Source organism: Rhinatrema bivittatum, unplaced genomic scaffold (assembly GCF_901001135.1).
Source record: "Rhinatrema bivittatum unplaced genomic scaffold, aRhiBiv1.1, whole genome shotgun sequence".
NCBI lineage: Eukaryota > Metazoa > Chordata > Amphibia > Gymnophiona > Rhinatrematidae > Rhinatrema > Rhinatrema bivittatum.
This window is the reverse complement of record NW_021820878.1, coordinates 120257-147141: the sequence shown is the minus strand read 5'-3', so window position 1 is coordinate 147141 and position 26885 is coordinate 120257. Positions and strand designations below refer to the sequence as shown.

The window sequence follows — 26885 nt, the reverse complement described above, 5'->3', positions numbered from 1 at the left end:
CCTCCATCCAGGATAGCAGTGGTGCCAGCGCTGCTGGAATCGGGTCGGTGACCGGTTCCACTCTCGGTACCGGTGCCGGAGGAACCTGGAGTCGTTGCATCGCCTTGTCGATGGCCTCCTGGACCAGCCGGTCCAGTTCTTCCCGGAGACCTGAGGCAATCAGCCCTGGCTCCGTGACGGAAGAGGGAGGCTGAGGCACAGTCGGAGGGACCACCTTTACAGGCGGAATCGCGACTCCCAAACCCCGATCGGGTGAGGGTGGCCTCGATGTCCCAGTCGCAGGAGTAGTCGGTGCCGTTCCTGGACAGGGCTTCTTCGATGGTGTCTTGGATGGTGGCGAGGTCGATGATTTCGCTCCCTCGACAGTCTGAGACTTACGATGCCGATGGAGATGTTTCTCCCTACGATCCCCTCGATCTTGAGGGGGAGAAACGGGAGTCGATGGCCGTGAAGACATTGATGGCGGGCGGTCACCGGACGGTTGTCGATGCTGGTGCGACTTCGACGGTGCCGGTTCCGATGATGTCGATGCGATGGATGGCGTCGGGGTGTGAGCACGGAAAAGGAGTCCCATCTTCTCCATTCTGGCTTTGCGACCTTTTGGTGTCATGAGGGCACATTTGGTGCAAGTCAGGACAACATGCTCACGGCCTAAACACATTACACAGACTCCATGAGGGTCTGAGATAGACATGGTGCGAGTGCAGTCCGGGCACCGACGAACCCCGACGCCATGGCCATAGAAAAATCGAGCCGCGGTACGGTCGACGCCAGTAGGCCGCGAGGGCCAAACTCGACGGGTAATCGACGAAAAACGGTGAAAACTTACCAGAGTACCACGGCCTGAGAAAAGTTAGAGGAGGGACCCCCTGTGGGGCAATCTAATTTTAATTAACTCCGTGAGGAAAATCCTGTCAGGAATCTCTTCAGAGCTCCTAAACCGCGAGGCTACTGCTGCGCGGAAAAAAGAAGACTGAAGGGGGACCCCTGCTGGCTGCAGGGTTAGTGCCATGCTGGGCATGCCCAGTAGGGGCCAGTCAAAGTTCTGGAAACTTTGACAGAAGTTTTCCGTGATTGGGCTCCATCCTGATGATGTCACCCATATGTGAGGACTACCATTCCTGCTTGTCCTGTTGAGAAAGCACAGTACAACCGCAGTGAGGAGATTTGACATCATTTGGAGTGAGGAAAGTCAGACTAAGATGAGGTTACTTTAGTGTTCTCTCGTCATATGCCTTCATAGAACCCTGGTAGAGAGTCATCAAGCTAGGACAAGAGAACATTGTAGAAATCTCATCTTTGTGTGACTTTCCTCACTCCAAATGACATCAAATTTCTCTGAACTGTACTGTGCTGTTCATATGTGTCACTCAGCATGTAAAACTGGACCCAAAACCCTACACCACCACCAAAACCTCATCTTGAGTTACTAGCTGGCACTCCTACAGCAGTAAAAATAGTTGACTAATATGTGTGCCACCCCTGAGTCTCTCTCTCCCTCTTTCTCTTCCCACTCTCCCCAAAAATGCCTGAAACAGAATTTGCAATATTTATCGCAAATTGCATTACAGCTGTTTCAGGCACACTGCACAGCCTAATACCAGGAAAAAAGGTATAGTTATTTTTGGCGTTAAAAGCACTGCGATCCGATAGTGTGCATTAGGTTTATAGCACAGTGCAATAATGCCCCTCATTTCATTAATCCCCCCCCAAACCCCTTCCCCAATCCTTCCCCTTTGAATACATTTGCCAAATTTGCATTCACACAGTGCGCTTGCGATAACTATCCTGGGCATTACGCCCTAAGGCACTTTGATGAATAACCCTATTAGCCAGATAAGTGCTGATATTCATATTATCCTGCTTAGTCAAATAAGATTTATGACAGCTATTTGACTGTCCTATAATTAGTTGGATCACTTATTTGTCTAACTATAAGATAACCAAAAATCTCTTGGCCCAAGTTAGTTGGATAATTTTATCATGAAATCTGCGAAAACGGGGGGGGCTGGGGGTAGCCTGTCAGAAAGCCCACAGTCTTCGCACCACAGCGGTAGCACCCGGGCTGCTGGCTTTCACACCAAATAGCGGCCACCGTGAAAGCTGGTGCTATTCGGCGCGCCACTGCTGATGATAATGTTTGTAACATTATCGCTGGCAGTGAAGACACCCGCCGACTCCGCCCCTCCCCGCCTCCTCCCCATCCCCCGCCCCGCCCTCCTCCCCTCCCCTTAATTTGCTTGCGATAGAGGCTTATTGTACGTGATACAGCCGTACTGAATGCGATAAGCCTTTAGAAAATAACCCCATAACAAGGTATAATATGTCTTGAGTTTAATTGTGAGCCTGTTTTTGCAATTACAAAAACATGAGCAGTAAATATTGAAGTATGTAGCTTTTCCTTTTGTTGTGGTCTTCAAATAAATTCCAGAACTCAAAACACCAGTGCACGGATGGATCTGATCTGAGATTTTGAATTTGTGAAACTGAGGTAGCATTTGTTATTTACTTTTAAAATTGGAATTTCTTTCTTGCCTCTGCCATAACAGCAAGCAGGGTTGTGAAACAGGTTTTTTTTTTTTGTTTTGTTTTCTATACTGCTAAAAAGCAAATACCAAACGGTTCTGCAGAATTCTCCTTCCCAACCTCGATTACAGCAACATCTTCCTGTTGGCGTACAATGGCCATTCCTACAGTGACGTGAGCATTCAGATGTCAAGAGCTCTGGAGGCTGAAATGGTTCTTTTACATTCTTCAGGGACCAGAGGCCTAGATAAAAGAATAACATATCAGATGCATGATAGTATTCAGAGGCCTTATTCACAAAACAACATTCAAAACATTCTTTTACTGCAAAATAATAATAAAAAAAAAAAAGTTGAGATTAAATGACACTACTGGCAGCAAATAGGCAATTTAAGTACTTGGCTATCAGAAAAAACTCTGCTGATTTATCCCCACCCTAGTGGTTCTGGCCTCCACATGGCAATAACTGCTTTTCCCAAATATCTACTGACATAAAAGAAGACATTCAATGGCTATTCAGGATGCTTTCAAATTCTCCAGAAGATATTTGCTAAGGATGAAATACAGATATTCAAGGAGGAGCCCTACGATATTTTTCATAGTCAGGTATCTATCCATTTCAGTCTACAACTAGCACTTTCATCTGCCCCCATACCTAATATTAGCATTTTAATTGCCGTTTAGATGCCTCTGTCCTGAATATCTTGCTCCAACTCAAAGCAAGCTGTATGTGAAGTTAGCCCTTCTGTTTGACAATGTAACTTTCATTATATTCTGAAAAATTAATTTTTTCTTTCCCTCCCATGAAAAATCATGGCAGCTGGCCTGCGACACACTATATTTCTTTTTACTCTATTTGATTCCATCGGAATGTTAGCCAAAAAAAAAAGACTTAGAAAAAAATGTTTAAAACAGACCCATTTCCAGCTGTTTCTGGTTGCTTTTAAAGTGACAATAATGTGATCTCTGCAGCACATTGTGATGCTAGTACATTGAAAAGAAGGACAGACAGCCCCCTCACCCTACCTATGGCAAAGCATCTCAATAAACTATTCACAACATCCTCCTCAGCCCACTCTTTACACATACACACTATTAGGACTGATTCTGCACATATTATCATGCTATCTACACGTCATTTCCAGCCCACCCATTATGACTCTCACACATACAGGCTGATTCTGTAAAGAACTCTTGGCCAAGTGCACTTTTAACATGTGGTTGGCTTCGTGTTTTACCGCGCATCTATACTGTAACTGGTTTAGCGGGTCAAAAACGCACGGCTAAACCCCCTGGAAACTAATAGCACTCATCACATGCAAATAGTTAGTCACTCAGGATACCGAAAGTAAAATGTGCGCCAATCTACACATTTTGGTCCGGATGTTCAAAAGGTTATGCACGTAAATCCTCTGGATTTACGTGCATAACCGGCCTTACACGAGCCGGGCCTATTTTCAAAAGGCCCGGCGGCGCACGTAAAGCACCAAGACGCGCATAAGTCCTGGGGCTTTGCAAAAAGGGGAGGGGAGGGGATGGGGCGTGGGTGGTCCGGGGATGGGGTCAGCGGCTCCTGGCACAGCGGCCATTTGTCGCTGTGTCAGAGATTGCGTGCCGGCAATTGGCAGGCACTCACAACTTGCGGAGGCAGGCGCTAAAGGTAAAACAAAACATTTTGGGGGAGTTAGAGTAGGGCTAGGGGGGAAAGGTTAGGGAAGGGGTGGGAAGGTCAGGTTAGGGGGGAGGGAACGGGAGAAGGCTGCGTAGCTCGGCGTGCACAATTGTGCACCCCCTTGTACGCGCCAACCCTGGATTTTATAACTTGCGCCTGCCTGCGTGCGCAAGTTATAAAATCAGGTGTACATGTGCCCGCGCCTGGTAGTGCGGGCACATATACGCCTGCGTGCAACCTTTTAAAATCTACTCCTTTATGCTCAGAAATTAACGCCTGCCCTTGAGTGGGCGTTAATTTATGAGCAACCCGAAAAAGTGCACAGAAAAGCAGAAAATACTGCTTTTCTGTGCACCCTCCGACTTAATATCTTAGCGATATTAAGTTGGAGACCAAAAATAAAAAAAATAAAAATAAAAAAATGTGCCGGCCAGTCCAGTTAGGAGAATGGATGCTCAGTTTTAACGGCGTCTGTTTTCCTAACCGATGGCTGTCAGCGGGTTCAGGAAAACCAACGTTCATAAAATTGAGCATTGGTTTCCTGAACCCGCTGACAGAGCCTCCTCTCCGGGCAAGGAGGCACTAGGGGGCACGTAATCGTCCCTATCGCCTCCTTTTAGCGCAAACCCCTCATTTAAATACAGGATCGCGCACACAGGAGAGGTGGCTAGGCGCACGTTGGAAGATCGGGTGCTCAACATGAAGCGCCTGTTCTCCCATGATTCTTACTGAATCAGCCTGATACACACTATTGGGACTGGACCTCATACACATTCCATTCATAATCCTGCCACAAAGCACATCGTTCAAGAACATGCACCTCTAATGGTTTTGTTTGTTTTATGTTTATTATTTTATGCTAATTGCTTTATGTTTTTCTGATGTTCATGCTTGTTTTAAGCTTTGTACATCACTGAGCAATTTTATTCTAAATCTGGAAAGCAAGTAATACATTTTATTAAATAAGCAAACAAAATAAATATATAAATAAAAGTGTAAGAAACCCTTGCAAGACTTCAATATTCAGTGTCACTTAACCAGCTAAGTTCAGACTTATTCAGTTAAGTGGTACTGTTTCAATATTTAGCCACATTCATCGACCACTATTTAGCCGGATTACTACTTATCCAGCTACATAGTTAGCTCACTAATAGGGTCATTCATCAAAATGTGTCATGGCATTAACAGCACTATCGCATGGCGTGAATGCAAATTTTCCTGATGTTAAGCTGTGCAATATGACTTGAGGAAGGGGGGGGGGGAGGGGGGGGAGAGAGAGAGAGAGAAAGAGAGCACCTCTGGGGAGGCCTTCACAGTGTGCAACTATTTATATGCCTACAGGAGGGGCAGCTAATAGCTCAAAGTAAGGTGTTGGTGGTGGGTTAGGGTTTAGGGACCAGATTATCATGCATAGGTAGACGTTCGAACAGCACAGTACACCTTGGTGAAGATCTGATGTCATTTGGAGTAAGGAAAGTCTCACAAAGATGAAATTTTGTACTATGTTATCTCGCAATAGCTTGATGGAACCCTGTTATACAGTCTATCAAGCTAGGGTGAGAGAACATAGTAGAAATGTCATCTTTGTGAGACTTTCCTCACTCCAAATGATGTCAAATCTTCACCAAGGTGTACTGTTGCTGTTCATATGTCTCCCTATGCATGAAAAACTGACCCCTAAATTCTAAACCACCACCAACACCTCACCTCAAGCTATTAGCTGCCCCACCTATAGAGATATAAATAATACTTGACTGCTATGAGTGCTTATAGATAGTCTCTCTCTCTAATTTATTCTACTACCTATGCAAAGCACCATGGTGCAATAACTCTAAAATTACTCTAAACACACCCATTTTTCTTATCACAGGTCTGCAATATTACAGCGTTTTGATGAATCTAGAGATAAGTAAGAGGCAGGATGGAGGTTAAGTTAGTTGGATAAGTCAGACCTGCTATTAAGTAGGTCTAAAGTTAGCTAGATAAATATATCTGACTAGCTATTAGATAGCTGGGTATATTCAGCAGTGTGGCTGCACTGCATTTTGTTTTGTGCTATTTTTCTTTTAGTTTACAAAACCGAAATAAACATAAAAATAAAATCCCACCCCAAAACTGAATTAAAAAAACACCATAAGGGGGATTCAAGATGGCCGAACATGCTGGATGTATGTGAGGTTGTTCCATGCGGGTCGTATTGCCTTCTCTTTTGGTATGCCTCATTTGGTGAGAAAGCGGCAGGCTAAATAGCAAGAAGCCCAGCCAACACTTATTGTTCCCAAAATAGGCAGTGCAATGGAGAACGGAAGAACTGGGTGCGGCCTTGCTGGAAGGTGATCGGGAGGAAGTTTTTACCCAACGTCCTCCCTTGAGCTTCATACTACTCTCTCCCCGGAAGAATGGACAATCCCATTGAACCACACGGAAGGGAGGGCCCAACACCCAGTCCCACGTGTCCACAACACTTGATGCTAGTTGGATCTTGAGTGGGCAACAGGAGGCAAGAACATCAGAGTTGGCCTCCGATTGTTCCTGGTTAAGGCCTAGAATTACTGAACTTCAGTCAGCAGCTGGAGGAGCATTGGTAGTACCTGAATTTATTAAGTGATTTCCCTTGATTCAATATGGGAGGCTATTCAGACTCTTAATTCTAATATTCTTGTTGATTAAGGAAATCAAGCACTGTTTGTAAGGTTGGAAAACCTGGAAAACTCAATGAAGGGGAAACATTTATGGTTTATAAATTTTCCTAGGGATCCGTTAATCCCTGCAAGGATATGTGGAAGAAATCATGTTTGAAATTCTAAAAGTCTCAGAACAGACATTACCTTTAAAATCCTGAGTGTATTATATTCCTCCGCTTGAGAGAGGATTCCAAAGAACAGAAAGGAATGCAAGTTTTAACATCTACTGTGACGCCATGATTAAATCTTGCAGAAATACTTGAAACTACCCAAAAGGATTTGATCACTCCTGCGCCTCTGATTGTCTCATTTCTCTTAGAGGTGGATAAGGAGTGGACACTAAGGGCCAGATTTTAGAATCTACGCCCGATTTTATAACATGCGCGCGCAGCAGCGCATGTTATAAAATCCTGGGTCGGCGTGCGCAAGGGGGTGCACACCTGTGCACCTTCCATACGCCGAGCCCAAGGGGAGCCCCGAAGGCTTTCCCTGTTCCCTCTGACCCCCCCTTCCCCTATCTAACCCGCCCCCCAGCCCTACCTAAATCCCCCCCTTACCTGTATTTCTTTATTTACGCCTGCCCCTGGCATGACCGCTGTGCCAGAGGCCTCAGTCCTCTCGCCCCGCCCCGCCCCCGCTCACTCCCCGCCCATTTTTTCAAGCCCCAGGACATATGTGCATCCCTGGGCTTGCGCGCGTCGCCGAGCCTAGGCAAATTAGGCTTCGGCGCACGCAGGTGGGTTTTAAAAGGGTTACGCGCGTATATTACGTGTGTAACCCTTTTAAAAGCTGCCCCCTAAAGATGTACTTTCGCCACCGTTTAGAAACTTTCATGGATTAAAAATCTGTATTTTCCCTGATTTGTCAAGGACTACTCAGAAAAGAAGGAAACAGTTCTTATTAACAGGACCTAGGGTTTCTGAGATGGGGCCCTATTTATATTAAAATTTCCTTGTAAATGCATAAATACCAAGGTTTTTCCTATATTTTTTTTCAGCCTAACCAGCTTTCCTCTTTTCTCTCAGATAAGATTGTACCAGTAACCAGCTCTTCTCCAATTGTAACTGAACGAGTGATATTTAGCCATTTAGTTCCATATTGTATGGTTCTCAGCACAGCAGATTCCTATTTCCTTTGTTTTCAATATACCTGAGGTTGTGGTGATGGATCCCACGTTGAGGACTTTGATTAATAGAGATGAAGTTTAATTTCTATTGAGCCATATTACTTGACTTTATTATCTCTGATTTCAATCAATATATGTATTTCCTGCAAATATATGTTAAATTTATGAACAATAAATAATAATTTAAAAAAATCGAATTAAAAAAAGAAAAGGGCCTCCCGTGGCCTCCTGTCCCCACCACCCATCTCTCCCATCTGGAAAAATACCAGGGCCAGGATCCTCACTGGCTCACACTTACCTGGTCCGAGGGGATCCGCTGATGAGGCCAAGGCCCAAGCTGAAGTCGAGGTCTTGTGTAGGCTGAGAGCACAGTGACCTTAGCCTAAGCCCTATGCAAAGGCCAGTCTTGGAGGCCTAGTCCTGATGACAGGGCCTAGGCCAGATGTTGGGGCCTCGACCTTGGTCCAGGCCTGATGCCGGGGCCTGGTCCTGAGGCCAGATCCCGACACTTGGGTGTTGGCCCTGGCCAAAGCATGATATCAGGGCCCAGTCTGGAAGGTCGGGTACTGATGCAGGCTAAGGCCCAATGCCAGGGCCTGGTCCAGAGGCCAAGGCCCAGCATCAGGCCTGGGCCTTGGCTTAGGCTGAGGGCCAGACTTCAGGATCCCGCCTCTGGGCTGGGCCCCGGTTTGGGACCCTGACCTCCGGAGCAGGACCTGGCTTAGTCTCAGGTCCAGGGACCTAGCCTCTGAACCAGGGCCCAGTATTGGGCCTGGGGCCTGGTTCTTGGCCGAGGTCCAGGCATCATAACCTGGCTTCCGGAACAGGCTCCGGTGTAAGGCCTGGGCCCTGATGTTGGCTCTGGGCCTAGGCTGAGGCCCAGGGGACAGGCCTGGGCCAGAGCCTTGTCTTAGGCCCAGGGTGTCAGGATCCAGCCTTCAGGCCAGGCCATGATGACAGGATATGGCCTCCGGATGGGGCCCTGGCATTGGGCCTGGGCCTGAACTACAGCATTGGATTCCTGATGAGCAAGGTAAGTTGGGGCCAGGAACTTTACCACTCCTGGAAAAAGTTTTTTGGGCTTTGCTTGGGTCTTGACCAAGGCCCCGGAATTGGGTCCAGGCCTACTCCGAGGTTCTGGTGTTGTTATTAGGAGTAGGCTGCAGACCCCTATTTTCTGAACTTAATGGTCTATGATAAGTGACCATTGGGAATGAAAAATGGAAGTGTTTCCCCCAGTGGAAGAGATTTCAGGGGAGTAAGAGAACGATTAATTTGTAGTTAAAAATTCTGAGTTAGCTTTTGGTTGTTGGTTAGGTTTTCGTTGAGGTTCTAGCCCATGAACAAAATTTGGCCTGAATGTGTGGGAGCTGCTGTTGAGGCTATAGGTGCTGAGAATGCTGTCTCTGAAAGGGATAAGGTTTGTATCTTCTATGAGGGTAGTAATACTATTTCTTGTAGATTTGTGATTGATACCTCTTTTGAGATGAAACAGGATCAGAAGTTGCTACTGTTAGCATCTTCCTTAATTATGTTGACCATTTCTTTAAACTCATCTCAAAATAAATTATTGGGCATTGGGCACCTGCTAATTTATCATGGACATCTTCCCTAATGCTGATGACCTCAAACCTGTCATATAGTGATCTTATGAGGTGCTTTGTGCATTTGTTTGCCTCACTAATATGAACATTTTAAAAGGAATCAAAAAACTTTGAAATATCATGGGGGCAGAGAGAGCAGAAAAAAAATGTTCTTTCATTTCAGCAGAAGAAAAAGGATTGAAGAATATGTTTGTGCAAATGCTCAAGTCCAAATGTTGCATGCTTCTCAGCAAAGTCTGTGCCTTCTTGTTTGTTGATGCAGTACATTCCTACTTGATTGTCTGTTTGTACTTGTACTATTTTTCCTATTAACCATGATTTGAAAACCTTCTTGCCCTGAGTTCTAGTAGATTTGTGTATAACTTTTTATCTTGCAGATTGCTCACTAACCTTGAATGGAGGCATCTGTATTAATTATCTGCTGTATCTGAGGGGATTGAAAAATCGGCATTCAAGGGAGGAGTAAAGGTTGGCGTTATCACATTAGAGAATGAGGGGTTTGATAGCTAGATCTTATGAGGGAGGAAAGCTATCCTTTTTATGATATCCAAGGTGTTATGACCGCTGGCCGCGGCAACCCATGACCGGGGTTGACCAGCATGGCTGCTGGCTGCGGCGGTCTGCGGCTGGGTCCTATTGCTCACCCGTGGTGCAGGCAGCCTTCCCCGGTGTTCTTCTCGCGGCCGCTGCTGAGACCGGCCGCATGGTCCTGCACGGCCTGATGACTCCGCCCCTCCGGGTTAGCTAGGGCTGCTAGGGCTGCGTGCGCGGCTGAAGAAAATTATTTAAAGGGGCCACGACAGGAAATTGTCGTGGCTTCCTCCCGGGACTCCTCCCTCACCTTAGTATTTAAGGCAAGGTCTGACTCTCAGACCTTGCCTTGGTATTGAGGCTCTTGTGGGAGTTTGCCTGTACTCCGTGTTCCTGGTTCCGGTCTCCTTTCTGTCCCTGCTTCCGATTGGACTGCTTCATTGGCTTTTGACCTTCGGACTGGCTGCAGTGATTTCTTGGTTTGACCATGGACTGGCTTCGGACCTCTCTCCTGATTTGCTCCTGGACTGGCTTTGGACCTTTCTTCTGATTCGCTCCTGGACTGGCTTTGGACCATTCTACTGTCTTGCTTCTGGACCGGCTTACGATCCTTCTTTGAACTTCGACCCTAGAACCGGTTCTTGGCTATTCTTCGACTCACGCTCCTGGACTGTCTACGACCTGCTGGAGGCGCCAGCCATCTGGAATCTACGACCTGCTGCAGGCGCCAGCCATCCGGAATCCACGACCTGCAGGAGGCGCCTGCGTCCGGACCTATCTTCAGTCTGCGGTGAGTCTCCTAAGTCCCAGCGGCCGGGTTCCTACGGGCTCCTCCTGGGAGAACCACGAGCTTCCAGGGCGAAGTCGTCCGTCTACTACCGTATCTTCAAGCCTTGCCCTCTGACGGTAGGGACCAGAGAGGGTTGATTCTCTCTTTGGTAGCATTAACCTTACCTCGGATTAAGGGTCCACCTCCTGGTTCGTAAAAGAATACCAAGGCCATGGACCCGGCAGAGGCTTCAACTCGTCAGGCCATTCCTGGATTGGCCCAGAAAGTCATGGAGCAGCAACGGATATTGGAATCTATGGCAGCCTCCCTGGAACGACTCAACGCCCGTCTAGATTCTCTGGCCTCGGTTCACACAACGCCTCCACCAGTACCACTACTGTCCATGATGCAGAGTAAACACCCGTGCTATGATTCCGTTGCCTATTCCTTCACGTTACGCTGGCGAACTCTGCTTATGTGAGGGATTTCTCGACCAATGCAGCATGCAATTTCATCTTCAAGCCTCACTCTTTCCGGATGATCTTACAAAAACTACATATATCCTGTCTCTGTTAGAGGGTAAAGCCCTGGCCTGGGCTTCTCCCTTCTGGTGACGGTCAGATCCAATTCTACAAAATCTTCCCAAATTCTTGGAGTTGTTTCAAGCGGTGTTTGACGATCCAGGGAAACAGGTGGTTGCTGGTTCCAGACTTCTACAGCTTCAGCAAGGAGATCGGCCACTGGCTGACTACACAATTGAATTTAGGACCCTGGCATTGGAACTCCATTGGGAGGAGAACTGTCTCTGGTCCATATTCCTGGATGGTCTATCACCCAGAATAAAGGATGAAATGGCAGCCCAGGAGTTGCCTCAATCATTGGACTCCATCGTGGACTTGGTAACCCAGATCGACCATCAGCTATAGGAAAGAGCTCGTAAGGGATCAAGCATGAGAAGGCCCATGGCAGGTACTACTCCTTCCCGCTCAGTTCCCGGCTCACGAACCGCTTCTATCCCAGAAGGGACTATGGAAGAACCTAATCAATTGGTTTGGGGCCCTCTTTCTCCTGAAGAACGACAAAGATGCTGCAAGGCAGGACTCTGCTTATATTGTGGAGGAGCGGGTCATCGCATTGCTCGTTGCCCAATGCGTCCGGGAAACTCCCAAAGCCTAGGCATCACTTCTCCGGCTCCCCCACTAACTCTGCATGTCACCCTGTGTTTTGAAGATCATCAGTTCTCTTCTTTGGTCTTAGTAGACTCGGAAGCTGGGGGAAATTTTATTCTTCAAGATGTGGTTGAACAACTACATATTCCTACTTCCTTGTGTCCTAAACCGTTAATCATATCATCCATTCATGGGGATCCCCTGCCGGGGAGGATAACTCATCATACCATTCTGATGGAGTGCCATATTGCCCCGAACCACACCAAAAGTATCTCCTTTTATATCATCCAGAAAACCATCCATCCTATAGTTCTTGGTAGTCCATGGTTGCAACAGCACAACCCCCAGTTTGTCTGGACATCTTTAAAACTTATCCACTGAGGTCCAGCATGCTAAGAGACCTGCACTAACGGATCAAGCTCCTCCTGTAGTTTCATCTACACTTCCCATCTTGAAGGTCTACCATCACAGTATAATCAGTTTTGGACATTTTTTCCAAAAAGGCTGTTGACATTTTGCCTCCACATCGAGAATTAGATTGTAGCATCAATCTGATTCCTGGCGCTACCCCGCCTCGTGGTAGGGTCTATCCATTATCTGCCTTGGAGACCCGTGCTATGTCAGAATATATCCAAGACAACTTACAGAAAGGATTCATTAGGCGCTCTAAATCCCCAGCTGGGGCCGGCTTCTTCTTTGTTGGGAAAAAAGATGGGACCCTGCATCCATGTATAGACTTCCGTGGGTTTAATGCCATTACTATCAAAGACTGGTACCCATTACCGCTAATAGCTGAACTTTTCGACCGTCTACAGGGGGCCCAGGTGTTCTCGAAATTGGATCTTCGAGGAGCATATAATCTCATCAGTATTCGAGAGGGTGACGAGTGGAAGACGGCTTTCAACACCAGGGATGGACATTATGAATATCTTGTCATGCCTTTTGGATTAACTAACGCTCCGGCAGTATTTCAGCATTTCATTAATGAAATATTCCGCGAACCTGCTCTATGTCTGTGTTGTAGTCTATCTAGATGACATTTGATTTTTTCCTCTAATTTACAGACACATCGACAACACGTTTTTCTGGTGTTACAACGTCTAAGAGAAAATCATCTCTATGCTAAGATTGAAAAGTGCATTTTTGAGCAAGAATCACTACCATTTTTGGGGTATATTATTTCTAAACAAGGCTTTCAGATGAATCCATCCAAATTAAAATGTATCCAAGAATGGCCTCAACCTAACGGATTACGTGCGCTCCAGCGCTTCCTTGGCTTTGCTAACTACTATCGTAGTTTTATTCTGAATTTCTCCAAATTAGCGGCACCTCTCACGGCTCTTACTCGCAAAGGGGCTAATATTAAGTCTTGGCTGTTAGAGGCTGAAGAAGCGTTCCGGGCGCTCAAGAATTCGTTCCTCAAAAAACCTTGCCTTCGGCATCCTGATCCCAGACATCCATTTGTAGTAGAGGTGGATGCATCAGCTGAAGGGGTAGGAGCTGTCCTAAGCCAGAATGACACCACAGGAACGTCTCATTCTTGTTCATATTACTCTAGGAAATTTTCGTCGGCCGAACGAAATTATTCCATCGGCGACAAAGAGCTTCTTGCCATTAAACTGGCTTTTGAAGAGTGGCAGCAGTGGCTGGAGGGAGCCCAGCTTCGTATTGCAGTCTACACAGACCATAAGAACCTAGTGTACCTCCAACAGGCCCAAAGTCTGAACCCGTGTCAAGCTCGATGGGCGCTGTTTTTCACACGCTTTAACTTTGAATTGCGTTACCGACCTGCTAACAAAAATATTAAGGCAGATGCCCTATCCCGATCCTTCTCTGCAGAGGATATTGAAGAGCCTATCCAACATATTATAGATCCGGCCTGCATCACCCTAGCTGCGACCTTCACGGTCCCACCTGGTAAAACGGTGGTACCCAAGAAACTACGTAATAAAGTGTTGTCCTGGGGACATGATTCTCAACTAGCAGGGCACCCTGGACGAGCCCGGACTCAGACACTTCTACAACAGTACCACTGGTGGCCTGGAATGTGCAAGGACATAAAAGCTTATGTGACTTCCTGTCCAACCTGTGCTCAACATAAGATTCCTACTGGGAAAACACAAGGACTGTTACAACCATTACTGGCACCCTCGAAACCTTGGACACACATCTCCACAGATTTCATTGTGGACCTTCCGCCCTTAGAGGGCAACGCTGTTATATGGGAAGTAGTGGACCGGTTTTCTAAAATGGCCCACTTTATCCCACTACCCTCCCTCCCTTCTGCTCCTCATTTGGCTCAACTGTTTATGCGCCAAATCTTCAGACTTCACGGTCTGCCGCAGCACATTGTTTCTGACCAAGGTCCTCAGTTCACAGAACGTTACTGGCGCAATCTCTGTAAAAAATTTCACATTTCTTTGGACTTTACTACTGTGTTTCATCCACAAGCCAATGGACAGGCTGAACGTACGAATCGTACATTAAAACAATTTCTACGAATATACGTCAATTCTCACCAAGATGATTGGGCAACTCTTCTGTCTTGGGCTGAATTTTCCCATAATTCTCACGCCTGTACTTCTACAGGGGCTTCGCCTTTTCAGATCATATTTGGATGACAACCCAGACCACCCTTGCCTTTGCCGTTACAGATTCCATCCCCGGCAGCCCAGCTCACTGCTGCACAATTAAGACGGCTATGGTTCCATACTCAGCAGATGCTTCGTAAACCAGCTCTCTCTGCCAAAAACTTTGCCGACAGGCAGCGTCAACCAGGCCCCTGATTCCGTCCGGGTGAAAAAGTGTGGCTGAGCACCCGGCACATCCACCTGAGAGTTCCATCCATGCGATTAGGTCCTCGCTATATTGGGCCCTTTCCGATGCTTCGACAACTAGGGCCTGTGACCTATCAACTTCGTCTGCCAGCGACATTACGAATTCATAATTCCTTTCACACGTCACTGCTGAAGCCGTTGGTCCTCACTTGGCCTTCTCGCAAGGTTCCTGAAGCCCCTCAGCATAGGGCTGAAGAAGAGACAATTTATCAGGTACATGAGGTACTGGATTTCTGGAGACGTGGCAAAACATGGGAATACCTCCTAGCCTGGGAGGGATTCTGACCGGAGGAGAATTCCTGGGAGCCTGCTAAGAACATCCTGGATAAGAATCTTCTCAAGGACTTTCACACTGCTCACCCGGGAAAACCCAGACCTTCTAGAGGGAGGCCTAAAGGAGGGGGTACTGTTATGACCGCCGGCTGCAGCAGCCCACGACCGGAGTCTTCCAGCATGGCTGCCGTCTGCAGCGGTCCGCGGCCGAGTTCTATTGCTCACCCGCGGCATCGGGTCTGGACCGAGGCTCCTGCTGGTGCAGGCAGCCTTCCCCGGTGTTCTTCTTGTGGCCGCGGCCGCTGCTGAGGCCGGCCGCATGGTCCTGCACAGCCCGATAACTCCGCCCCTCCGAGTTAGCTAGGACCGCGTGAGCGGCTGAAGAAAATTATTTAAAGGGGCCATGACAGGAAGTTGTCGTGGCTCCCTCCCGGGACTCCTCCCTCACCTTAGTATTTAAGTCAAGGTCTGACCCTCAGTGTTCTCTCCATACCTTTGCAGCCCACTATTGCTTGGACAAAGCCGGAAGACAAGATTCCATCTTCGGCCAGTCTGTCCTGCGTAACCTGTTTCCAACGTGACGTACCAACACCCTTCCACCTGCCCGGAGGGGTTCAGGATGCCCTCTACCAAATTCCACCCCAGTTGTGCCTGTTGCACGCCTTTGGGTACATTTGGTGCATGTTCGGACATCCTCAGCTCGGTACTCACCCATATGTGAGGACTACCATCCTGCTTGTCCGGTGAGAAAGCAAATGTTGCTTACCTGTAACAGGTGTTCTCACAGGACAGCAGGATGTTAGTCCTCACGAAACCTGCCTGCCGCCCTGCGGTGTTGGGTTCGTAATATTTTGTTATTTTATTTTTCGGCACTGCCTGTAGCTTTCAAATAAGACTGAAGGGGGACCCCTGCTGGCTGCAGGGTTAGTGCCATTCTGGGCATGCCCAGTAGGGGCTAGTCAAAGGTCTGGAAACTTTGACAGAAGTTTTCTGTGATTGGGCTCCATCCTGATGATGTCACCCATATGTGAGGACTACCATCCTGCTTGTCCTGTGAGAAGACAGGGTATACTGGATACAAGATGGTACACTCACAATAGTAGATGTATGCAATGGTCTCTATGCCACAGAGAGTCTTCAGTACATTCAGGAACAGGAGCCGTAGGCGAGCACTGGATCCCACAAACAGTCTATAATAAGAACTCACAATTGCTATATATGAAATGGCTTCTAGAGTAGAAGAGAGTCTGTAGAAGATTCTAGGAACATGGGCCCTCGAGGAGCGAGTACCGGTTCATATCTGTAATGTTGCCAGTGTAATTCTTGATCTCTGTACCTGCGATAACATCTTGGATGGAAGGGAGTCTTCAGAGCAATAGGAATGTAGGCCCTCGTGGAGCGAGTACCGATGTAATAGAACTCTCTGTGTTCACGTCCGCGATCGCTTCCAGGAAATGAGGAGTCTTCCGAGTGTTCTGGCAATCTGAAATCAAGAAGAGAGAGCAGAGCCCCCGTGGAGCGGGTACTCCTGGTAAGTTTGAAAAGGCTGAGCAGTGGGGACGGTTCCCCGGCTGACTCGGATCGTTGTTGCAAGTATCGTGGACTGCTGAAGCAAGCCCCGTTGGAGTTCCTTGCTAACTCGTTAAAGTGCAGATGGATGATGTCACTACGGGTTCGCACCCTTGCTGGTACAAAGTCTGGAGAGCGCGCGCCGTTACATCATTGGGAACATGGCGGATCCGTAGTGTCAGGCCAGCCCAGGGGAATCGGGACCAAGATGCGGAGAGAAGCCGCGGCTGCACTGTCCGTCAGAGCCGAAGGGAGTCGCATCCCAGGTAGAGAGGGTGGCGCGAGGGGCAAGAAGAGGCACGAATGCAACAGTACCCCCCTTCAAAGTGTGATCTCTTTTTGGGTATCAGTTTATGTACTAGAGATACGCGAGGTGGAACTGATGAGCAACTCTTATCCAATAGGTCTAAGTATCCCTAAAGATGGTTCTTGGGGTCGAAGCCTTTTCAGGCCAACAAATTCAGTCTCTGTTCAAACATCCAAGGTCTCAAAATTTTGAGTTCAAGTTCATATGACACGGATAAATGTAGATTTGAAGAATGTAGTAGAATGTATAATGACATCAGCAGCAATGAGATGGGCTGCCGTGGACATCAATGAGGTTTCAGTGGAAGTGGTGATGTAGAAATGGTCCAATATCCACTTCTGATGTAGCTCTTCCGCAGGATGCTGGAAGAGAGATGTTGATAATACCAGCAAGATGAACAGGTTGATGGATGGATAATCTTCATCCTTGGAATCAAACAGTGCTGTACCCCAGCATGACTTCCGAATGATCCAACGAAGTTGATGAGTAGAAACCTATTCTTCTTTCCTTGGAATCAACCAGTGCCATAAGTATGGGCTCGACTTCCAAGTGGTCCTTAAGTAAAGTTGATGAATAGAGATATCTTCTTTTTCTTCTTCGGAATCAAACAGTGCTGTACCCCAGCACGACTTCCGAATAGGCCAATCAAAATACTGGTAGCTAGGAATGTCTTCTTACGTCAGAATCAGCAGTGCTGTAAACCTCCAGCACGACCTCCGAGTGGATCATCATAAAATTGAGAGGTAGAGATGACTTCTACTTCGGAATCAACAGTGCTGTTGTTCTTCAGCACGACTTCCAAGTAGGTAGAATGTAGTAGTATTCTTAATTTGTAATCCAAGAAGACATTGTAGATGAAGAGTGCCACCTAGCTTATGGCGTGCATAGCAACCGCTATAACTACCAGCAAGAACTTGAAAAACTGCTGGTGATGTTGATAAGATCCTCAAAAGAAGTGGTGGTGAAAAGAATCGTCCAAGGCCCACTTCATCGTGTGATACAATATTGGATCTTGTGATTTACCACATGGGCTCCTCAGGTATTCCACAAAACATCTGAGATGATAGTCGTCTCTTGCCCTTGAGTCCTTCAGGGCAGAGGTTCAAACAGTCACTGGTTCAGGGTTCATCGAGACTGGACGAGAGAGTGGAGGAGATATTGCTGTATAGCCCAAGAACAGTCCTCTCCCAGGACTCAGGCTTGTCCATTTTCCGGATGACTAGGGCAAACAGAAACATCATGGCCTGGCTGACCACAGGACATGCACAGGCCGTCCTTCTTTCTATATCTTCTCTCTTTAGACGTCAAGTGACGACAGCCAGATTCCTTCGGTTCTTTCTTCACAGCAGGAGGTGCTGTTCCCCTTGTTAGTGCAGGAGCACTGGTTGGTTTTAACCCAGGTAACACCTTAGGCCGGAGTTCCTTCACCTTGTCTCGCAGCCGCCAGTCAATTCGAGTGACTAAGGATATCAATTCTTCCAGCGAGTCAGGTGTCTGATGAGCAACCAGCTCATCTTTTATGCGAGTGTCCAGGCCTCTGCAAAAGAGTGTCTTCAGACATCTGAGGTCCCAGCGCAACTCTGCTGCTAGAGTTTTAAATTCAATGGCAAATTCCGCCAGGGATGTGTTGCCATGCTTTAAGTCCACCAAAGCAAATCCAGCAACAGACATATGAGCAGGGTCATCAAAAACGGATTTAAACAAGTCCATAAATCCTTCTTTGTCCTGCAAGTTAGGGTCCTTATGTTCCCACAAGGTAGAAGCCCACGACAAGGCTCTTCCATCCAAATAAGACAGACTGTAGATGTCTTGGAGAGACTTGTGGGAAACATTGAAGGTTATAGAGTGAAGTGTAAGCTATACTGGTTCAGGAAGCCTCGAGTCTTCTGGAGTTCTCCGGAGAATCGAACAGGCACCGCCAGTGGAACAGCTGATTTTAAAGTTATCTCTGGTAACTGGTTTTCTTGTATAGAAGCTGTGCTTTGTGCCTTTTGTGTATGAAGCTGGTGAAAGGCTGCAGTACGTTTCTCCAGGGTTTCTTGCTGTTCTGAAAGGCATTGAGCCAGGCCCGGTATAGCCTGCAAGGCAGAATGGTGAGCCAGTTTCACTGGAGTTAATTGTTTCAATATTTTCAGCCGGATTCACTGGAGTTAATTGTGTTTCAATAATTTCAGCCGGATTCACTGGAGTTAGCAATCTGTTACGCTCTCCTTCTCCAAAGGGGAGGAGCTAGCAATCTGTTACGCTCGTCTCCTCCAGAGGGGAGAGTTAGCAATCTGCTGTCGCTCACTCTGCCAGGAGGGCGAAGTTGGCAAACTGTTCTGCTGTGCTCCTGAAAGGGGAAGGAGTAGCGATATGACATGACCTGCTCCTCCAGAGGGGAGGAGTTAGCTATTTGTAATTCTGTTAGCAAACTGCTGTTTGCTAACAGATACTCCTGTAAGGAAAGGAAGTAGCAAGCTGTATCAATCTGCTAAGGAGTAGCAATCTGTTATGGATCAACTCTCCAAGGAAGAGGAGTTGGCAATAGGTATATGAGATAGCAATCTATCATGCCCCCCGCTACGGAGTAGCAATCTGTATATATATATATATATATATATATATATATATTTATATAAGCTGCTGGCAAGTCTCAGAGAAACAGGAGTAGATGTCTGTATAATACTTCCATGAGCGGAGTCAGTGGTCTGTAATGGTTGGCTCCCACACGGTGACAATAGTGAAAGGAATGACCACTTGGAGGAAATGGTGAATCCCTGGGCCGATGAGATAAACACAATAGTTCTTTATTAGACTGGAAGCTGGACCACCAGAGGTGGCAGTAGTGAGTCGCTGTGTCCAGCAAGGCTGAAGTCCTTCTGATACTGGAATATAATTTCTGGGTTGCTGAGCTGTAGAGAGAGACTAGAAGTAGTGAGTAGACAGGGTATATTGGATACAAGATGGTAAACTCATAATAGTAGATGTCTGCAATGCTCACTATGCCAAAGAGAGTCTTCAGTACATTCAGGAACAGGAGCTGTAGGCGAGCACTGGTTCCCACAAACAGTCTGTAATAAGAACTCACAATTGCTGTATATGAAATGGCTTCTAGAGTAGAAGAGAGTCTGTATAAGATTCTAGAAACATGGGCCCTCATGGAGCCAGTAATGGTTCATATCTTTAATCTTGCCAGTGTAACTCTTGATCTCTGTACCCGTGATAACATCTTGGATGGAAGGGAGTCTTCAGAGCAATAGAAATGTAGGCCCTTGTGGAGCGAGTACCGATTCCTATGTAATAAAACTCACTGTATTCACGTCCGCGATCGTTTCCAGGAAATGAGGAGTCTTCCGAGTGTTCTGGCAATCTGAAATCAAGAAGAGAGAGCAGAGCCCCCGTGGAGCGGGTACTCCTGGTAACTTTGAAAAGGCCGAGCAGTGGGGTCGGTTCCCCGGCTGACCCGGATCGTTGTTGCAAGTATCATGGACTGCCGAAGCAAGTCCCGTTGGAGTTCCTTGCTAACTCGTTAGAGGTTAGCAAACAAAGACCTTTTAAAGTGCAGATGGATGACGTCACTACGGGAGGACACCCCCGAGGTTCGCGCCCTTGCTGGTACAAAGTCTGGAGCACGCGTGTGCGCGCGCCCTTACGTCACATGGCGGATCCGTAGCGTCAGGCCAGCCCGGGGGAACCGGGACCAAGAGGCGGAGAGAAGCTGCGGCTGCACTGTCCGTCAGAGCCGAAGGGAGTCGCATCCCAGGTAGAGAGGGTGGAGCGAGGGGCGAGAAGAGGCACAAACACAACAACAATTAAGCTCTGGAATTTGTTGCCCGAGGATGTGGTTAGTGCAGTTAGTGTAGCTAGGTTTAAAAAAGGTTTGGATATGTTCTTAGAGGAGAAATTCATTAACTACTATTAATCAAACTGACTTATGGAATGGCCTCTGCTATTACTGGCACCAGTAGCATGGGATCTTCTTAATGTTTGGGTACTCACCAGGTTCTTGTAGCCTGGATTGGCCTCTGTTGGAAACTGGATGCTGGGCTTGATGGACCCTTGGTCTGACCCAACATGGCAATTTCTTATGTTCTTATAAAGTGGTATGATTTCCCAATTGGGTCCCACAGGGATCCATTTTATCTCCTGTTCTTTTTAATATTTACTTACTTTCACTGTGTATTCTTTTGAGCTCTTTTAAAGTATTTTTTAGATGTTATGCGGACAATTTCCAAATTTACTTTCCAATTACGAACAATGCAATGGCTTCTCTTTCCAGGATTTCTAATTGTTTAATCGCAGTTGGGGATTGGATGCTTTCCAATGGCTTGATTTTGAATGTTGGTACGTCAAAGGTCTTATGGGTCTCAAAGAGACCAAGAACACCAGAGTTATCCCCCATTTCAATAAATGGGATGGTATCCCTTTAATGGATCAGGTCAAAAATGTAAGGGTAATTTTTGATAGTAAATTGACTTTAGAATGATAGCAAACGCTTTCATTCTGACCACATTTGGTTATAGCAAAGAACTGTTTACGCATATTGCGGTTGTTGCAGAATTCAGCCGAGCATCTGGTGACTAAAATGCCTGTAAAGGAACACATTACTCTCCATCTGCAGCAACTACACTGGTTACCCATTGTTTTTAGAGTAAATCACTCAGAAATAAAAAGCTGGAGTATCTTGCAAAAATGTGTGTGCCCTATCAGCCCTCCCAATCATTACTGTCACCCAATCAGTATTTGCTGGTAATTCCAGCATAGAGGAAGCCCATTTACAAGAGACTAGGAATTGGGCTTTGTTGGTGATTGGGTTTAAAATTTTGTAATGATTTGTTGGAAAAATTGCAGTTAATACATGATTTGAAACTTTTTAGGAAAATGCTTAAGCTGTTTTTTTTAGGGAAGCATTTAACTGATTTAAGGCTTTTCAGGGGATGGATTTTATTGTTTAATTTACAGAAGTATTAATTGACTCAGGACATTTACGTTCTGGATTATAGTTTGTTTTTATTGCTTTATGTTAATCAAGTTCTCTGCTTAGCATTATTTGTTATTATAAGCGGATTGCAAATATTTTAAATAAATAAATAAATTAAAGTCCACATACGATCTATACATATATATACAATGAAGCTTTTTTTTAGGGGTGTTAACAAGCCAGTAACCCACTTCAGACCTTCTATGGTCCATGCCAGTCTTCTCTATCATTCACCCCAATAGTATTTTAAAGGTTTTCTATGCAGGTAAAAAATATTTTTTTAGCCATACTGAATAAATCAAAGTCCCTCCTCTGTAAACCAAAATTTAATAAATAACGTATCTGTCCATGATGTTCAAGCTCAGATGATCATCTCTCATTCTCAACAAACATCATTGCTGTTTTTTTGTTGTTGTTGTTTAGTTCCTGCACAAATAGGGATTGGCACTTATTATTTAGTACATGTAGGGGTAGATTTTAAAAGAGTGTGCGGGTGTACATATGCGTGCGTTACCCGGCGCGCAGCCACGAATGCCCGATTTTATAACATGCTTGCGCAGGCGCGCATGTTATAAAATCCGGGGTCGGCGCGCAAGGGGGTGCACAATTGTGCACCTTGCGCATGCTGAGCCCGCTCTGAGCTACGCTGCCCTCCCCCGTTCCCTCCCAAGCCGCTCCTAAATCAGAGTGGCCTCGGAGGGAACTTTCCTACCCCCCCCCCCCACCCTCCATTCCCCTACCTCCCCTGCCCTTTCCCCCTACCTTTTATGTTGTGTTTTTTTTTTTATCTCGAAACTTACTTCAGCCCAGTTAAAAGGTGGTGCTGTTTTCTGCACTACTGCCAGCGATAATGTCCAAAACATTATCGCCAGCAGCGGTGCTGCCACCACATTTCTCTAAATCCCTCCCAAACTTTACCCCTTCCCCTAATTTTAATTTTACCGCCGCAATAAGCCCATTATCACTTGCGATAATGCCCTAACACACACGATAATGGACTATCGCACCTTGGAAAATGACCCTATAAGTTTGTACCTGAAGCAATGGAGGGTTAGGTGACTTGCCCAAGGTCACTAGGAGTAAAAAAGGGACTTGAACGCTGTTCTTCTGGTTTGTAGCCCACTGCGCTAACCACTAGGCTACTCCTACACACCACTTCTTATGAACAAAGGGGTGGTGATCTGGAGTAGAAGGAGGCAATATTACTGAAGAAGTATCTGATTCTGGTACTAAACTTAGTGCAACATCTTTTGAAAAGATTTTTTTTTAAATTGGTGCTTGAATGCTTTGGCACAAGGAGGACTTTTTCTCCTCTTTTCTGTCTAGGGCAAGACAAGAGAATTTTGGTGCCATTTTCAAAAGGACTCTGACCTGTTAGATCAAGGTACTGAACCCTAGAATTCCTCTGTCTTTGTTTTAGGGTTCATTGGTAGAGAACTTAGTAGGGGTGTGCATTCGGATTGACCGCATTAGTAAAACGCAACTCATATTTTTTTTTTACTTAAAAAATTGATTCGACATAAACGATCGGATTTCCCACATATCGAACATAGATATGTTCGATATGTGGGAAATCGCGATTGTTGAGCCAAAATAAAAATATAAACCCCCTCACCCTCCTTAATCCCCCCCCCCCCCCGACTTACCACAACTCCCTGGTGATGGAGCGAGGAGTGAGGACGCCATTTCTGCAATCCTTGGCGAGAAGCATGTGACGTCGGCGGCACGTCGAGTGACGCCGGCGTCACGTGATTCCCGGCTCGTTCGCGCCGGACGGCTCGTTCGGCCCAAAAAGAACTTTTGGCCAGCTTGGGGGGGTCAGGAGGCCCCCCCAAGCTGGCCAAAAGTTCTTTTTGGGCCGAACGAGCCGTCCGGCGCAAACGAGCCGGGAATCACGTGGCGCCGCGTCACTCAGACGCGACGTCACGTGATTCCCGGCAAGTTCGCGCCGGACGGCTCGTTCGGCCCAAAAAGAACTTTTGGCCAGCTTGAGGGGGTCAGGAGGCCCCCCCAAGCTGGCCAAAAGTTCTTTTTGGGCCGAACGAGCCGTCCGGCGCGAACTTGCCGGGAATCACGTGACGTCGGCGTCACGTGATTCCTGGCTCGTTCGCGCCGGACGGCTCGTTCGGCCCAAAAAGAACTTTTGGCCAGCTTGGGGGGGTCAGGAGGCCCCCCCAAGCTGGCCAAAAGTTCTTTTTGGGCCGAACGAGCCGTCCGGCGCGAACTTGCCGGGAATCACGTGACGCCGCGTCACTCGACGTGCCACCGACGTCACATGCTTCTCGCCAAGGATTGCAGAAATGACGTCCTCACTCCTTGCTCGATCACCAGGGAGTTGTGGTAAGTCTGGGGGGGGGATTAAGGAGGGTGAGGGGGTTTAAATTTTTTTTTTGCACATATGTACATATACCCAACTCATTGGATTTTTTTTATGTCCATATTGGCCGCAAGTGGGACCCCCTTTCGGACATAAAAAATATGAACATAAAATTTTGCTCTGCACATCCCTAGAACTTAGTAAATGTTTCAGTTTGAGGTCTCTGTAGTGCAAGGACCACAAGCTGAAAAATTTGAGACATGCAAGGGCTGAAACAGCACAGGGCAACATTTGTGGAAGTCGAGGCTGGGCATTTTAAAATTACATTTAGTGCATCTTTTAGATGTTTTTTTTTTTTTACTTGACATGGCAAAGAAAGGTGTTTAAACTTAGTGAATGGAGATGGGAAATGGAAAAAATGACCTACTTCTACTTTTTTGTAAACTTTTTTTTCAGAAACTTGAAGATAAAATAAAATAATAACTGAAAGGAAAACAATAAGTCATGAAATAAGAAGGATGACCTGTGAAATGATGAGTGGCTATGAAGAGAGACCAAATGAGTTCCTTTTGCTTTGTAGAAGAAAAGAGACTGAGGAGATGTGCATGGCGGCAGTTGTGCGGGAACACCTGTGCATACTTAGAAAGACTTCTAGGCTATCTGAACTCTGCTTGAGAATGTTGTGTGTCGACGCTGTCAGATGACATTACCAATTTGTGTGGTAGATACAGTCTTTTTCCACAGAGAAATATTTGTTAAGAAATTCCACTTTCTCTTCGTCAGCTTCTGTATATTTACCCCGCTTCCCTTTCAACTCTTACAATCCCTTATTTGCATTTCCTCCTGTCACTAATATATCTAATAAAAGTCTTGTTTCTTTGTTTTACTGTATTAGCTTATTTTCTCTTCCATTTGTACCGTCACTCTCCTGATTACTTTCCAAGCTTCTCTTAGCTTTTCCAGATATTGCCACCTGTCTTTCTCTTTCTGCTATAAGAACAACTCCAGCCTTTGAAGTCTGTGGTGATTCCCCTGATACAATCATAAGTGAAATACAGTTCTGTGTCGAATTGAGAAACAATGAAATAACAAGACTATGAGCTAAGGAAATTTCTATCGTGCAAATATAAAAATTCAAAAATATATTTAGAAAGTGATATATATGGACCGTTGATTACATCAATGAACAAGCATTTGTAATACACAGTGAGGTTCAACATACGAAGGCTCTTTTTTCTTGAGTAGGGTTACATGTGGTTTAAAGTTTCAGTGAAATTAATGGGACATGACTCTGCTGTGCTTTAACCATATCCCAGTCATAGTTCTCTGTGTACCACGTCTCTATGACTGTATTCAAGTTAGCCTCTTCCATGAAAACCTCTACTACATAAGAACAATATCCTGTTTCAACAGTGCCCAACCCAGATCATAAGTACCTGGCAGGACCCCATATAGTTGATAGATCCCATGCTGCTTACGCCCAGGAATAACTAGTGGCTTTCCCCAAGTCTATCTGGTTAATAACAGTTTATGGACTTTTCCTCCAGGAACTTGTCCAAACTTTTTTTAAACCTAGTTATGCTAACCACTTTTACCACATCCTCTGGTAATGAATTCCAGAGCTTAATTGTGCATTGAGTGAAAATATATTTTCTTTGATTTATTTTAAATGTGCTACTTAGTAACTTCATCGAGTGTCTCCTGGGTCCAGCTGTTGTCTTCCCCTCTGCTTGAGATTTCCGTCTTTGATGCTTCAGTAAGCATTTCATTAATGCAGCCCTCACTGTCCTGGATTCTTTTCAGCATTGCCACTTACTCCCTCAGTTCTATTACCTTTTTCTTGGGGGATTTGACCTACAATCATCTTTTACAGAACTAGTTCCTTACTGTAGATCAGCACCTAGGGGGCAATTTTCAATTGCCCGTGTTTTTGCAAACTACTGAGTACTTTCTACCTGCGGATCTTGGAGTCAATTTGCAAAGGGAAATAACACAAGTAGATTCCCTTTTAAAACTATCTACTAGGTACATGGGTACTTTTATTTATTAGTTATTTATGAATATTTGATGTTCTGCCTGTTCTCAAAGTTGGTCTTGAGGCAGATTATAATAAATTTAAATGAACAGAGTCAATACAACAGTTCACAAGTGAATCAAAATTTTCAATTAACATACCATTGGGATCTAACATAGGAAAATACATTACTGAATAGTTTCAAGACCTAGTAATATCCCTATTATATATAGAGCTGTCCCTCGTCAGGAGTTCAGGAAGCTGGGTCCAAGTTGGGCACATCCTATTTCTGTGGGCAGTAGAATGGGAGCAAAACAATATTTATTTATTTATTTATTTATATTTACGGGTTTTTTATATACCGAGGCACGTTTGCAAAACATCACCTCGGTTCACAATGTAACATAACTGAGCAACAGGCTTTACAATAATAACGTTTTTTTTTTAACAGGGAGGGGGTAAACATGGACAGGAGTAGATGATATGATAATTATATACAAATATACATGTTAGTTTTTACAAGG

At 46.0% G+C, this 26885-nt stretch overlaps 1 protein-coding gene across 1 annotated transcript in view; it reads right to left on the bottom strand.

Moving 5' to 3' along the window:
• Positions 1-2708: 2708 nt before the first annotated feature.
• Positions 2709-26885, bottom strand: part of LOC115082246 (hedgehog-interacting protein-like) — a 133694-nt gene continuing 109517 nt past the window's right edge. The window contains exon 6 of the mRNA XM_029586494.1: positions 2709-2769. Coding sequence (XP_029442354.1) covers positions 2709-2769 — 61 coding nt within the window. The remainder of the gene's footprint in view (positions 2770-26885) is intronic.